The following is a 16,587-nucleotide window of genomic DNA, read 5'->3' as shown; positions in this document are numbered from 1 at the left end:
AAAACATGAAAACTGTACAAATCTATAAAAACCAAAAGAGTGAGGGCTTCAATATTTAAAATCATACGATGATGCTCTACAACGTTTTTCAACTTATACCCCTGCGGTCAAAATTGGCCCTGCGGTCAAAATTGGCTCTGCACTGGGGTAACTTGTTTTCCAAATGAACACACAGTGGAAACTACAAAATTCTTCATCTCTTAAACCACAAGGGTCAGGGCTAAAATTTAGTTGTCATCTTTTAAGTTTCTTCAAATAATGCCCCTGGGGTAAAGACTTGCCACACCCCAGTGGTCACATGATTGGTGTCGCACTGAAGTGCGGCGACTCGTATGTAATACGTTTTTTTCGCTAATGAGAGGAGAAGTTATTTTACGGATCAATGTATATATTTTTGTTGTCAGAATATCTTGCATAGTGGTGATTTTTTGCGTAAATTAGTGTAAACAAGTACTGCATTTGTGCCTATTACATTTACTACAACATTTATTGCCAATAATGCAAAGCTAATTCTTTTAATTAATAACTGATCACAGGGACTGGGCAATAATAAAAGATCACAGGGGCTGCGCAAATGCGCGAACCAGTGAAAATTTCTGGTTTTGTATAAAAACAAAACATAATCAAAATATATTTATTTTGTGGTTTTTGTAACATTAGCGCAGACTTTTTGCTGTTCAAGTTTTGGTTAACGTGTTTTTTCTTCAATTTTACAAAACGACAGCGATTACACGGTTTATTGCTTTATTGATAACCGTTACACTACAGTCACTTATTAATATCTTAGTTAGAAGGTGATTTTTCAAGCGGTTCCGTAGTGTAGTGGTTACACGCTCGCTTCACATGTGAGAGGCCCAAAGTTCGAGCCCCAGTAGAATCAAATTATTTTATTTGTGTTCTATGTTATCTTTTTGTTTTGATGTAGACATTTTAGTTTAAATAAATATGCTGTTTTATTGTAACAATTTTTTGTTTTTATTATGCCCATGAAATATATGTGTGAGAGGGTGGGGGGGTTCGTAAACACATTAAAACTTTTACAGTGTTTTCATATCAATGAGTACTCAACCCCTATCGTAAATGAGCACCGTAAGAATAAGTTCAGAATCATTTCCCCTTGAAGTTGAGAAAAATATGAAATTACGCTTACAAGATGAAGCAGATTTTTTAAAACCTACACAGTTCTGTTCCATTAATGAAAACTGCACACGGATGCCAGTAAAAAAAAGGAAACCAAAGTAAATAAAATGAACTATGAAATATCTGGGAGTTACAACACAAAATCATAGATAATGGTTATTTGGTGGTTATAACACAACATCATAGATAATGGTTATTTAGTTTAAACCTATTTATTTTAGCTCGATTACATAGAAAGTAATTCCTACTTATTTGAAATGCTCTCGAGTCCGTTTCCTGGGCCTAGAACCAGTACTTGGTGTCTATATGGGAGATTGAAAGAACGCTCCCACAGCGGGGATCGAACCCGTGACCTCCCGGTCGCTAGGCGGACACCATATCCATTACACCACAGCGACCTTTAAACACAAATGGTTAATGGTTATTTGGGGGGGGGCGGGTTACGGACGTTTCCCCCCAAGATGTTTCCTCCCCAGACGTTTCCGCCCCCAAGACATTTCCTCCCCAGACGTTCCCCCCCCCCCCCCCATTTTAGTTTTAGTGCAGACGTCCCCCCCCCCCAAAAAAAAATATATAATTGTTTGGTTGAAGTATGATCTTGATTTATTATCAAAATGATTATTTTGTTCATAAAGTCTTTAATAAACTTTATCTATAAAGCAGCTTGTTTTTTTTGGTTTTAGAATTCTTTTTTTTTTGGTTTAACTGTGTAAGGAATGCATGTAAATCATTATTAAGCGCATGTTGGTGTACTAGTCGAATAAATGGAATATTCTCAAAATATTACTGAGTATCTTAACCATGTTGCTCATTTGGGAGCACAAATGCAACCAAGAATAATGTGTAATCCAGACCCGTTTTGGAAACCACTATTAACACCTAATTTCAGTTTGAGAAAACCTTGGCAGGGTTGTGGAACTGTAGTTGTTTGTTGTTTTTAATCCAATTAAATAGGGTCAATTGGTGAATTGCAAAATGGTAAAATAACATTTATTTTAATTTCAAAACTGTTTTCCTTGAAACAGTTAAATATGATAAATAAATAAACTATGTAACTGTCAACAATTTTATTTTTTGTCATGCATTCATATGTATATAATCAAATTATTGGATGTCACTGGTATTTTAATTTTTACTAATAACTAATTTAGACTAATTTAAACAGAATTGCACTTTCCTTGCACATTATTAAAATACTAATTATATAATTAGCAAATGTAATCAAAACTTATTGATATTTTAATAATTTAACTCAATATTAATAGTATTTAAAAGCCAAAAAATAAAAAATAATTAATTTATAAACTTGTGCCATTTAAGGAAAAAAATAACTTAACAAATGAAAAAAATGTTTTACATGCAAAAATATGAAATATATAAGTTTTACAGAATGCAATATCCATAAACCTAGTCATCATGCACCAAAACTAAGCATCTAAGTTTCACAAACACAACATCCCTACTCCTAGCATACACAAGCTGACAATTAATCTCAAAATGAACATAGTTTTAGGAAATGTATCATTGATTTGAGCTCAACACCTAAATCTTCTTTTAACTTATTAACCTGCCCTGCCTATTCTGTTTTAACCTAGTTAATGACAGACTGAGTAATACCAAATTTAAAATGAAGCAGAATAACAATCTTTTATAAACTTTATGATATGAGGGTAGAATAAGAGGATTTTGACTTGACAAAAGCTTTCATTCTGCTAATGAAGATATATGAAAGATTAATTTGTATTAACAAATGAAAAAGATGTCGAAAGTTTAACATATATTTTGAATCCGCCACTGTTAAATACAACAGCTGCATCTATGACTACCATATATAAAACTATTAATTAAGTCAATTCAAATCAATTCATTAATAATAATTAATAAAGTGATAAACCAATTATAATTGTTTTTTGTATGATTATGTGCTAATCTCATCTAATTAATGACCATCCCCCTTTTTAAGATGTCACCTAATCTCATCAATGCTAATTAAAGGGCCTGTATATTGCACCATAAGTACCCGTTATACAATAGCTGTTATCTTCTAGAATGCACTTGCTAATATAATCAACGCTTGCATCATAAGTGCCTGATATCTTGTATAATGGAAGGTGTGTGTTGTTACTTAATATTAGCGAAAACATTAAAATGCTGTCACATTTGCTTGGCTCCAGATTCAATTATTTTTTAAATTATTAAATTAGGATGGTAAATATTAATAGTAAATATTAATATTCTGCATATCTATTAGTGTCAAACTTTTTAGTATATGATAATCTTGATGACAGACAGAATATTTTTGAGAGGTAACACCTGAGTACTAAAATTCAATGTAAAATGTTCATACTAGCTGTATTGGGCCATTATAATTTAAATGTTATATAACAATTTAATTAACTCAAAATAAAAATCCCAATATGATATTTAATTAGTCATAATAATTTGAATATAGTTATAATACTTCATTAAAAATCACAACTTATGTTCTAGTATATATAGGTAAAATTGAATTTGTAGCAAAATGAATTCATTAATTTAATAATTATTTACTTTGTAACATACTATTCCACTTAAAATTATCATCAAAGAACATCAAAGGTGCTTTTACTCAATTCATCAATTCAATAGTTATAATTGTTTAATTTGTATCATAGTATTCCACTTAAAATTACCATCAAAGAACTTCAAAGCTGTGCTTTTACTCAATTATTCAATGATCTCAATAAAAGAAAGAAAAATTTCAGGCACTTATAAAAACAAGTATAATTAATTGGTAAAATTTGTTAGAGGCTTCCCTAAAAATAACCACAAAAAATCATTAATTAATATTTTAATCACTCAGGACACAACTTACACCATTTTTTTTCATCATTAATTATTAAGACACATTAAAAATGCATTATTACAAATAACTTCTTTAAATACACATTTTCATATTATGTAGACTTTTCACCTCCAAAATGGGGGTGAAACGTCTAGGGAGGAAACGTCTGGGGAGGAAACGTCTTGGGGGGGGGGGGGAACGTCTGCCACCCATTTGGGGGTTAAAACACAAAATCATAAATAATGGTTATACCAGTATCTTTTTCTATTTTGATTAAAATAATCGGCCAATATATTAATATTTACAGTAGAAAAAAAATCGTTCCATGTAACTTCATTGAGTGCCTTTTACACTGAAATTCCCGACGCCCTTTGATGCTTTTCATCAATAGTTATCTTGTTTATAATTGCTTTAGATAATGAAATATTAAGTTTTCTTTCATGCTGTAACGAGGCATGCTTAAACAATGATGTCACGCAGAAAGCTAAAAACGTGTCGGTAGGTTATGTATTTAAACCGGGCCCACACATTTTACATTTGTCTCAAAACTCCCCAGATGTCTACAAATGCACAAAAAGCCTCCTGCTCAAAGTTAAATGGTGATATATATGATGTTGTTTAACACATGATTCAAAATGGCTGATGCAAGGTTGGTTTACATAATTGTATATTTCAGAGTCGCTGTTTGCAATGCTTTACATACTGCATCAAAAAAAATGGATGCATTCCGTTATGAACTCGTGTGGGTTATCTCGTTCACATGAGATAGGTTATCGTTACCAAGACCTACTTAGTAATTCACACAAGATTGGTTTGTCGTTTCCATTATCGACTTTGTACTTCCCACAAGATTGTTAAACCCTTACCACGAACTACGTAGTACTTTACATGAGATAGATAGGTTGTTAACATGACCTACGTAGTACTTCACATTTGATAGATAGGTCGATACCACGACGGTAAAGTGACGGTAAATAGAACAATTAGAATCTACGATTGTCATGTGGAATATTATATTACTGTATATAGAGAATAACGGGTAACTGCCCAATAGTGTTTGTATAAATCAGGCTTATAATAAATAATTCGTGCTGAGCCTGATAAGTTACAAAACTGTAACCTGTTATTTTGTTAACCATACCTCTCCGTTCCATTTTAAAAGGGATAATGAAAACAAAAATCGCTACGACGCTGCATTTTTAACGGGAATGAATATAATAGGGTGACTTTTGACGTGCTAATAATGAGCTTAATATTTGTCGAATCAGTTTTGTGCGGGTTTTATTGCCTTTTGTGTCTAAAATATGTTACATCTAGAAACCAAATTGTTTGTTTTGATAAATCCCCCCCCCCCCGGGTGGAAAATGGTACCATGTGAAATTGAAATTAGAAGGCACAAGGTACCTTTTTGCGCCAATAGGGCGAAATCTGACCCCTGTTTACTAGAATGATGACTTTATAGTTCATTCCGAGTAATATGACTAACCTCCAAACATTGAATGATATGGCTCTTCCTGTTGAACGAATATTAAAATATATGTACATGTAGCATTTTATCCCATTTTCACCGCGACATTGACGGTATAACACGTTGTGGAATATACTTGCGTGTATTCAACACTGTGGAATATACCTGTCGCGTGCACGGACTACTTTTTAAATGACGTCATGCGATATGCGCTAAAATTAGGTCGATATTGTTTGGTTCATTGATCGAATTTTAAGGTCACCCATTAGAAGAAAATGTGCATATTTTGCAGGAAAACATATATATGACACATTCACCAAAAGAAATGTTGAAATAAAATATCAAATTACACGATTTTTGTTTTGTTATTATTTTATTTATAACAAAGTCGACAAAACTTAAGCTTCAAAATTATACGACCTTCAACCTTTAAATCTAGTCATATGCCATAATTTTTCGCCATCCGTATAATGAATCAGCTGATTGATGGCGTCATAAAATAACACACTTATTGCGTCATTTTCCCCATTTTTTTGACGATTTATTATAAACGCGACTTATTTCACATGTTTTCTACATTTACTATCGACATATCTGAATTGTCAATTGATCACATTTTCCTTATTTCGTGTAATGTGCATTGTTTATAACCAAAGCATATACTTTTGACATTTAACTTAAATATTAAGAATGTACAACAAGCCATACACATATCGCACAGTTCATGAATAATCTGCTATGTTTGCTTTCCTATTTAATTCACGTTAGGCAAAAAGCTGTGTAAAGTATAAGATGGTAAAAATAGCACCACACTGGAATTGGGAACGTCCCATTTTGTACACGGGTATTTTTTACTCATTTATCTGTTGTGTACTGGAATGTTTTCCATTCTTTGTGTATTTATATATTAAAGTATTTTGTCGTACAATAAGGGCATTTACCATAGATAAATAAAACATTGTGCAAGTTTAAACATAATTATGTTTGTATGCAGAAATCTGCAAATGCAACCGAGTTTACCAACGGCTATTATTAGATAAACTGCTCCGGTTCATTTGAACAGCAGTAATGTAGAGTACATGACGTAGCGTGTGACGAAGAAGAAAGTTTATCGCGTTCATAAACTCATTTGAATAAAGTGATAGAATGGCATAAGGGTCTTTATTTAACTATGCTAAAATAATTATTAAAGACCCTAGATGCAAAATCGTCAATTATTGAGTTAAATGGATTATTAAAGGATTTTAAAGGATAATTAAAGGTAAGATACTAGTTCTTACGTGTTTTGATTTTTGTTTGTTTTTTTGTCGTTCCCTGTTCTCGGGGAAATGATTTTAACATGGGCGCCATTGATGCATCGGATCACACACGGCATACCCATAACATTATATAAAAATATGTTCTGCGCGTCCTTAAATTCGTCGTCCGAAGTCGGAAAACGTATTGCCCTGTATATTTTGTAAAATAAAGTGTCAGTCGCTGCAATTCGCCAATTGTCTGTTACTCGTCAAAATTGTCAAGGTTTTCGATAGCTAAAGAAACTTCAGCGTACAGTTTATTAAGTATTGACAGACCCGTACAAAGTCGCGCCAGTCAAAAATTAAAAAGCGACATTTAAAGTTATTATGGTAGCCAGAACTAGGTCGTCGATGGTGTACATGTATGTTGACATCGACAGCATTTTGTCAGGAGCAATCGCCGCATATTGGATTTTGATCATTTTCTTTCGAAAATAAAATGAATTATAGTAAAGTAAAATCTTCTTTTCGCGGTCGTAATGTGTTAAAATTCGCATACTGCGTAAAACTGAATGTAGGCATAGGGTGATATTTTTACTTGTTTTACAGTTTGTGTGTGATTTTTTTAAAGACTATTTTGCGTACCAGAACAAATACATGTATATCACTACGCATGGTTACATTTGTTAGATTTTAAGCGATTTTATGACTGAATTAAAATTATTGTTAAGGTTATTAGATCTATTTATGTTAAATGTCACGTTGAAAAAAATCAAATGGGATAAATAGAATACTAGGATTAGCGTTGAATACAGAGAAGTTTATGTTGCTCGGCTCGAACACCGAAAGCGCTCGCCAAGGCTCGCGCTTCCGGCGTTCTAAGCCTCGCAACATAAACTTCTCTGTATTCAACGCTAACCTAGTATTCTCTATATATTAGGCAGATATCAAAGCAATAGTCTAATACAAATTAATACTTGACGGAGGATGAAAGCGACACACACCTATACATATACCAATACAAAGTCCACATAGAATGTTTGCTCACAAGATATACTGTCTTAACCGTAAATTTAAATCCCTAGTCGAAGTTCGCTTTATGAGCAGTTTGAACATGTCTTATTTTCGTACAGCTATATAGGATATATTTGGTATTCAACCTTGAATGAACCATACGTAAACCAAACTACAATAAATTTGGCCTAATAGTCCGACCTGCGAATCTGTAAAACATATAATTATCACTTAAAGGGGCATTTTCACGTTTTTGTAAATTGACGGAATAAAAATAAATTGTTTCAGAATCGCACATTTTTGCTGTAGTTATGATATTTGTAAGTAATACTGAACATTTACCATGCTCTAAAATATCCATTAAATGCATCTTTCCACGATTTAAAAACCTGAAAATTATAAAGCGTTGCAACGCAAAACGATTGAAAGTATAAAATACCTCACTGATTGTTTGAGCACGAATGGCCAAGTGGTCTCAGCGATAGACTTTTACTCCAGGGTTCAGTGGTTCGTGTCGTGCCCAGTTTAGGATTATTTATTTATTTAATTTTATTATTGTTTTTTTTACTGGAGCTTTTAGACCCAATCTTAACATTTATCAATATAAAGCATTTAATGGCAAACTTCAATACATGCCAAAATCTGTGAAAAGGCACCTTTAATAGTAATTTAGTAGGTAAACACGGCACGCGGTTTAGACATATGGAAATCGAAAGTGGTTTTGTAAAGAAATCACAAAATGGCGTCTAACTTGAACAATTCGCAGCAAAAGGGGTCAGACGTATTTTACGACGTTTGTTGTTCTGTTTGCGAAGAGGATGGGATACATAATGAAGGACTGTTTCATTGTAAAATATGTTTTAAAACATACTGCGACGAATGTGTGAAAATGCACAAAAAGCTACATAAGGATCACGCGGTGTCAGCGAAATCTGACGGTGAAAGCTGGTATGTTGCGAACAAAGTGGACGATACTATAGCGTTATGTGAGGAGCACACGGCTGAGAGGCTAACGATGTTCTGTGAAGATCATGAACAGTTGCTATGTCATTTATGTCTGCTCCTAAAACACAGGTCAGTGAGTATTAATATAAATTTATGTTAAGGCCAAGTACAAATCATACCTGTTTCAGGGCGAACGGACCCAGGGCGAACGTGTAACTAGGGCGAACGGACCCGATACCCTGTTTCATGTGTATGTGTGTATATCTATATATTCTACCACCACCACCACCACCATTAATTTAATGTAAATCCAGCGTTATAAGTTGAACTTTAGTAAATATAATATTTAAATCGCTTTTCTTCTTAATTTTAAAGTGTTTGTTAGCAAAAAATCAACAACACAAGTTTACCAATTTTAGTCAAAACAATGTTTTTCCCCAATAGTAAGGGACAGGGCCCCATTCCCAAAATAATGAAAAAAAACGACTGTAATTTCAAAAATACTACTACTAATGAGGATAATAATTGTTATATTAATAATAACAATAATTACTATAATTATATGCCATTATGATTATCATTTCTATTATTATGCCCCCCTTTGAAGAAGAGGGGGTATATTGCTTTGCACATGTCGGTCGGTCTGTCGGTAGGTCTGTCGGTCCGTTCACCAGGTGGTTTCCGGATGATAACTCAAGAACGCTTGGGCCTAGGATCATGAAACTTCATACATTGATACAGGTACATTGATCATTACTTGCAGATGACCCCTATTGATTTTGAGGTCACTATTATGATTATCATTTCTATTATTATGCCCCCCCTTCGAAGAAGAGGGGGTATATTGATTTGCACATGTCGGTCGTTCGGTCTGTCGGTCGGTCTGTCGGTAGGTCTGTCGGTCCCTCAATCAGGTGGTTTCCGGATGATAACTCAAGAACGCTTGGGCCTAGGATCATGAAACTTCATACATTGATACAGGTACATTGATCATTTCTTGCAGATGACCCCTATTTATTTTGAGGTCACTAGGTCAAAGGTCAAGGTCACGGTGACCCGAAATAGTACAATGGTTTTCGGATGATAACTCAAGAACGCATACGCCTAGGATCATGACACTTCATGGGTAGATTGATCATACCTCGCAGATGACCCCTATGGATTTTGAGGTCACAAGGTCAAAGGTCAAGGTCACGGTGACCCGAAATAGTAAAATGATTTTCAGATGATAACTCAAGAACGCATACTCCTAGAATTATGAAACTTCATAGGTAGATTGATCATGACTCGCAGATGACCCCTATCGAATTTGAGGTCACTAGATCAAAGGTCAAGGTCACGGTGAACCGAAATAGTAAAATGGTTTTCGGATGATTACTCAAGAACCCATACGCCTTGGATTATGAAACTTCATGGGTAGATTGATCATGACTCGCAAATGATCCCTATTGGTTTTTAGGTCGCTAGGTCAAAGGTCAAGGTCACGGTGACCCGAAATAGTAAAATGGGTTTCAGATGATAACTCAAGAACGCATACGCCTAGGATCATGAAACTTCATGGGTAGATTGATCATGATTGGAAAATGAACCATAGAGATTTTGAGGTCACTAGGTCAAAGGTCAAGGTCACGGTGACCCGAAATAGTTAAATGGTTTCCGGATGATAACTCAAGAACGCTTACGCCTAGGATCATGAAACTTCATAGGTACATTGATCATGACTCGCAGATGACCCATATTGATTTTGAGGTCACTAGGTCAAAGGTCAAGGTAACGGTGACCCGAAACAGTAAAATTGTTTCCGGATGATAACTCAAGAACGCTTTTGCCTAGGATCATGACACTTCATAGGTACATTGATCATGACTCGCAGATGACCCCTATTGATTTTCAGGTCACAAGGTCAAAGGTCAAGGTCACATTGACATAAAACGTATTCACACAATGGCTGCCACTACAACGGACAACCCATATGGGGGGCATGCATGTTTTACAAACAGTCTTTGTTATTAGTAGTATTAGTATTATTATGATTATTATATCATCAATATCATTATTGTTGTTAGTATATAAATATTTATTTTTATCATTATTGCTATTAAAAAAACAACATCTTCTCCATCGCCCTTATCATCATGTTCAACAATCTTCACCACCAACATCTTCATCATCACCATTATCGCCATTAATTAACATCAACATTAGCAGCATGACGTAAGACTCGACATAGAATAATCAGAATAATCTACATCCATATGTTCCGTTTAACGCACATTTGCATTTCAGGCAATGCAGTAAGGTGTTTACATTGGCTGAACAGGCCAAATCAAACTCACAACGTATACCCCTTGTTCAAGTGACGAAAGAAATAGAAAAGTCGCAAAAGCGTTTAAAGGATATGGTGGACAGAGGAAAAGATAACATTAAATCACTTAAAGCTTCTTACGAACAAATTTGTGAAGAAATACGTGATGAACGTCGACAGATCAACGAGAATCTTGACCGACTTCAGCAAAACACCATAAGAGAATTGGAATCAATTCACGAGCGCTTAAATAATTCCATTGAAGATGACACCAAGCGATGCTTAGAATGTATTTCAAAGTTAAAGATATATGGCGCTAAGCTCAAAGACAATATTCTACCTGAACGAACGTTTATTACGTTAAGAAAATGTATTGATCAAACTGCTGCAGCAGATTTACTCCTAAAACGCATGATCAAGAATGATGGAACTGATATTAAATTCCAGCCTAACCGTGAATTGATTCAATGTCATGCAGACTGCACTGATCTTGGGAAAATCATCATAGGCGATCCACAACATAACGTTGATCCAAACAAGATTGTCAGCATCGAGGACAAGTCAGAATATAATGTTCAAACAGCTACTGATAAATCCTTATGTGCGATTACGGGTATATGTACGACTTCCAACGGGGATCTCGTCATTGCTGACTCGAACAATAATTGTGTGAAACTCCTTAATCAGGCGTACAAGGTGATTGATCAAGTTCAGCTTCCTACTTATCCGTGGTCCATGTGTAGCATTTCCTCCTTCGAAATGGCGGTGACTGTTAGCAAGTATAAAGCCGATGCTCTTAACGGGATTCATTTATTACGGGTAGATGGCGGAAAGATTATACGAAAACAGGTTCTAAAAATGAATCATGTCTGTTATGGAATTGCGCATGTCGATGCAGAAGTGTTTGTGACTTCCGGTACTGCGTTGTACGAATACACAATGGACGGACGGTTAGTTAAGAAGTTATACGAAGATAGTACTGGACAATTCCGAGGTGATATATGAGTACATTATTATTTTCCTTGTTTCAGGGATGCATTGCACTTTGTGTTAACATATGCATGAACTTTATAAAGATGAGATCTAAGCGTAGATTGTATCAATACGGCTTTTAATTAAATAGGGCAGGCACATGGTGAAGGACCGACTTTAATGTTCTATAAGGGTTACAATGACGTTAATTGAAATCATGCACTCTAGTCCTGTTACGAAACGTCTTCTCCGATCAATTAAAATTGTTTGACAGGTATTTCAATTATCAAAGTATCTTAATCGTGACATTAATGAGTTATGTACTAATAATGTTGTTTACAACAAAAGAAGCTTTACACACTAAGCATCACATGCGGTCACAATTTTTTAAAATTTCTTATATTTTTTAAGAATAACTGGCTTAAGTCTTTTATGTTATAAAGTCGTAATATTCTTTTAAAGTTGATTTAGTTTTTTTAAATAAATATTTTCCTATATTTTATTTCAGGTATTTTTCCATTTAAAGGTTATACATTTGAACGATAACTGTTTGCTTACTATTGATATTAGAATAAGTGAGCTTACGCTAATACTATTAAGAAAGAAATACTAATATTCAAGATTTCTGGCCAGATTGTGTAAGTTGTATACCTCATTTAGTTGTAGGTGTTGGGGTGAGTCCTGATGGGAAGAGGATCTATGTAACAGACGTAATAAATGGCATTCTACGCACGCTGACCAGGGATGGAACAGTTACAGCTACGTTCCAGGATCACGCATTTAAACATGGCTTTAATATAGCTTACATACATGTGGCAGGCAAAGGGCAGGTTTTCGTCTTTGGCGACAACTCCATAAGTCAAGTGGATACAGTCGGAAAGACAATCCTCAATACCATCTCTGTTGACATTGCAAAACCTGCATCTGTCTACTTTAATGAAGAAACAAAAAAACTAATAGTTGGATTTTGGAGCCACAACAACATCAATGAGTTCAAAACAAAAACAGTTCCAACTTTTTAATTGACAAAAAAGCAAATAAAGAAAGTAATTACAGCATTAGGTAATTTATACTATTATTCGTTTATTAACCGAATTTCTATTTCAATAAATTTTATAATTAAAGTCAACCGTTTTATTATTTTCCTTTTTTGTACAATTTTACATGAACGGAATTTACGTAGTGCATGTAATTTACTTTCGGTAAACGGTTGCGATTTTATTAATAGCATTGAATTTGGTTTTGAAGTGCATGTTTGTTTTTGTATGTATTAAAGTTTTTTAGACTTTTATTCAGATTTAATTTCATATCGTCATTTAAAATGTGTCCTTGTTATAGTCATGACAGTCAGATTAGCTACAATTAGACCTGATTAAAACGTGGAAATAATGTCATTCATTATAGTTAGCTCACCTAAGCATGAAGTGGTCAATGCAAGCTATTGTAATCACCCTACGCCCTTTTTCTTTCAGCGTGTATTGTGCTTTGTGTGTCATCAAGTGTGTGCTCATTAACATTCTAGAGGTAACATGTTTTATCCGATCTTGATTAAACTTGGTTAGCATATTTATCTGGACAATGAATTAATCTGAGTCACGTTAGCGTAAAAATAGGTGACCATGTTAAATGTTTAAAAAAAGACACACTTGTTACCACTTTAAGGCCTTATTTATTACTCATTCATGATAAAACTTTGCCGCAATTGTAATCCTGACATTGTCGAGGCCAAGATTGAATCTGGGTCCCTTGCTTCCCAAACCTTGGTCACCAGGTCAAATCTTTGAAAAACCGTGTAACTAATCTAAAGGCCCAATATGTGACTCAAACTTGATGAAACCAGGACACAATGTTTATATGACAATATATAGGTAAGGTTTGAATCTGGGTCAGGTGTGGTAAAAAACTAGATCACTTGGTCAAATCCTTGAACTCAGATGAGCGCACAAGGGCCATTATTAGAAAATCGCTATTCTGCCTTCGCTGTGTAGACTTTGTTGACTATATCCTGTATGAGATATTTGACTCCATAATATATTTTATCTGCAAAAACATTTGAAAATTGAACAAAAAAGTCTTGTTAGTAATGATTTTGAGTGAATATGTAAATAATATTGATTTTTGCTAGTAGCTGTGAAATAAAGAGCAATTGCATACGAAATATTTAGAGCAATAAGATCATGAATGATTATGACGTGGTGCTCATTCACAATTTTATTGTATTATATCCGGTTCTCGTCGTTATATCATATAAAGATAGTGTATTGTTGTTAGAATTTGTACTAATCACGAAGTCAAAGCCTTAAGGAACTTCTATCTTTCAAATGTTGTAGTTTTTGTATTTCATAAATTAAAATCACCGTTTAGAGTCCCTCTTTTGTTTTTGTTCCGAATGGATAGACAATATAGTTAATGAGAATTGGAACGTATTTAAAAGCTGAATGAATAACATCATCCTACCCATTGTTGGTCAGTCATTGTAAGCAGGGATTACATAATAAAAATTCAATTTATATCTACCGAGTAGTTTATTTTTAGCGACTATAATTGAATGCACGTAAATATTTCTGGTATATCTTGATAAATTGATAATGTGAAACAATACTACCATTTCTGAAGGAATGTGAAAATTATGTCAAGAATAGTGTGATTCACCTGCAGAATTTTGTCAATTGTTCTTTACACTTTGCATCAAACCAAGTCTTGAGCTATCTACCTTGTTTCTAGACAAAAACACTTCAACGTGTCATTGCATCTATTCTTAAAGTGTAATGTACATGAACACATTTCACTTGATAAACTGCGTGAATTTGTATCTGGGTATAGATCAGTAAATAGAGAATAACAGGTTACTGCCATGCAGTTGTGTAATCTATTAGGTATTAAGGCGAAGAAAAAAGTGAAAGGCGGACTTGCCGAGTGGTTGTTTTATACGTGCCGTGCCTTTTTTATGTTTATTATAAATTCAAGTAAGGATTTTTAAAGAAATCATGAAATATAAACAAGCTGAATTTAAAAAACAACAACAATAACATGAATATGTTTATGACGTTTGATTTGTTTACCAAGACGTCATGAGCACTTTCGGTTATTTTTTTTTAATCTGTGTGTTGCATTTTGTGTCTACAATATATAACAAATTGGTATCAAATTGTTTGTGTTGTTAAGTAGTAATATGCCCTGCGTCGAAGCATTGACTCATATAACAACTTCCGGTATACGTAATAAAAAAACTTATCAAGTATAAAAAAAGAGAATAACAGGTAAAGAGGCTAATAATAAATAAATGACGAGGCTTGCCGAGCCAGTTTTTATTCGTGTCGAGCCTGATATTTTACATAACGATAAGTAACCTATTTTTTGTTTATCATAACTATACGGCGCCATTTTGAACGAATTAGTAAAAAAACGCTACCGCTCTGCACCTCTTGCGGGAAATATTTGTAAAATAAGTTTGAGCAGTTTTGATGATGTTTGTGTATTTAATGTACTACATCTTTGTATCAATTTGTTTGACTTGTTGAATCTGTTTCATTTCTGACGAAATTGAATACTTTGCATTTGATTTCGAGTGAAATGTCGTCTATATATTGACTGCGCCTCTTTATCTCTTTTTATCATACCACTATATATAATTTATCACACCTGCGTTGATATCGGCTTGATACAAAGGTGTCTGTTTTATTGAAACACAATATCAGAAATTGTTCAGTTGGTAAATGTTTATATGTTAGCCTATAACGCTTCAAAATCAGGCATTGGTACCACTCAAAGCGCCTTAGATTAATATAATTATATGAGCCGCGCTCTGTGAAAAGGGGGTTTAACGCATTTGCGTTAAGTGACACTTTCCGCCTTACCTTGGTTTTTCCTAAGAAAAGACTTTCTTTACACAAACAATATCATAAGGGCGGAAAGTGTCGTCACTGATTAGCCTGTGACGACTGCACGGGTTTAATCTGGGACGATACTTTACACACATGAATTCAACGCTCTTTTTACAGAGCACGGCTCATTTGTTCTGTTGCGTCTATTCTGACAAGCAGTGTTTGTTATTATTTTAGAAGCATGAATGTTTTGGGTTTATTTTATTTATCTTAGTTATTCTTTTGTTTAAAATGATGTACATTTAGAGTTGCTGTGTGTATACAATATTATATGCGATTGTTTTATGTTAATTGTCGTTTAAACACTATGTTAAAAGTTTGTGTTTCTTTTTTTTCTAATTTGCTACTGGAATTTTCTATTTGCTTATATATGGTCTAAATAATACATGTTTGTATTCGTTCATTGAACTAATAATTCTTTTCTGCCTGATCGTATTACTTTATGCATCCTTATACTCGCAAGCTTTTTTTGGCCTGTGTACCTACCCCAAGTTATATTTTGGACTGTGTTTCCAATAAAGTAATTGCATGTATTATGATTACCAAGCATTTACTTTTAACTGTATATTTTTCTGGTCCGGATTTACGAATGTTGGTGTTGCTACGAAGCGTATACCGGCACATCACATATACATTAAACTGATTAACAGACGTCAAAACTCACTCACAGTTCTGCCCATCATGCAGGCAAGCGATTTAAACAAATGGCTTAAAAAGGTATTGGTAAATGTAATAGGGCGCCATATACACAAAGAGGACTCTTACCATTGAGGGGATATATAATAACTCATCAACTC

At 34.1% G+C, this 16,587-nt stretch overlaps 1 protein-coding gene across 1 annotated transcript; it reads left to right on the top strand.

Moving 5' to 3' along the window:
• The first annotated feature begins 8,822 nt into the window (after window positions 1-8,822).
• On the top strand, window positions 8,823-12,928 carry LOC127839496 (uncharacterized). Its single transcript, XM_052367889.1, has 3 exons — window positions 8,823-8,879; window positions 10,916-11,928; window positions 12,567-12,928. The coding sequence occupies exons 2-3, from the start codon at window positions 11,028-11,030 to the stop codon at window positions 12,926-12,928; spliced, it is 1,263 nt and encodes a 420-aa protein (XP_052223849.1). The 5' UTR covers window positions 8,823-8,879; window positions 10,916-11,027.
• Window positions 12,929-16,587: the final 3,659 nt, after the last annotated feature.

Source organism: Dreissena polymorpha, chromosome 7 (assembly GCF_020536995.1).
Source record: "Dreissena polymorpha isolate Duluth1 chromosome 7, UMN_Dpol_1.0, whole genome shotgun sequence".
Classification (NCBI taxonomy): domain Eukaryota; kingdom Metazoa; phylum Mollusca; class Bivalvia; order Myida; family Dreissenidae; genus Dreissena; species Dreissena polymorpha.
The sequence above is the reverse complement of the archived record's forward strand: the minus strand, read 5'-3'. Positions and strand labels throughout refer to the sequence as shown.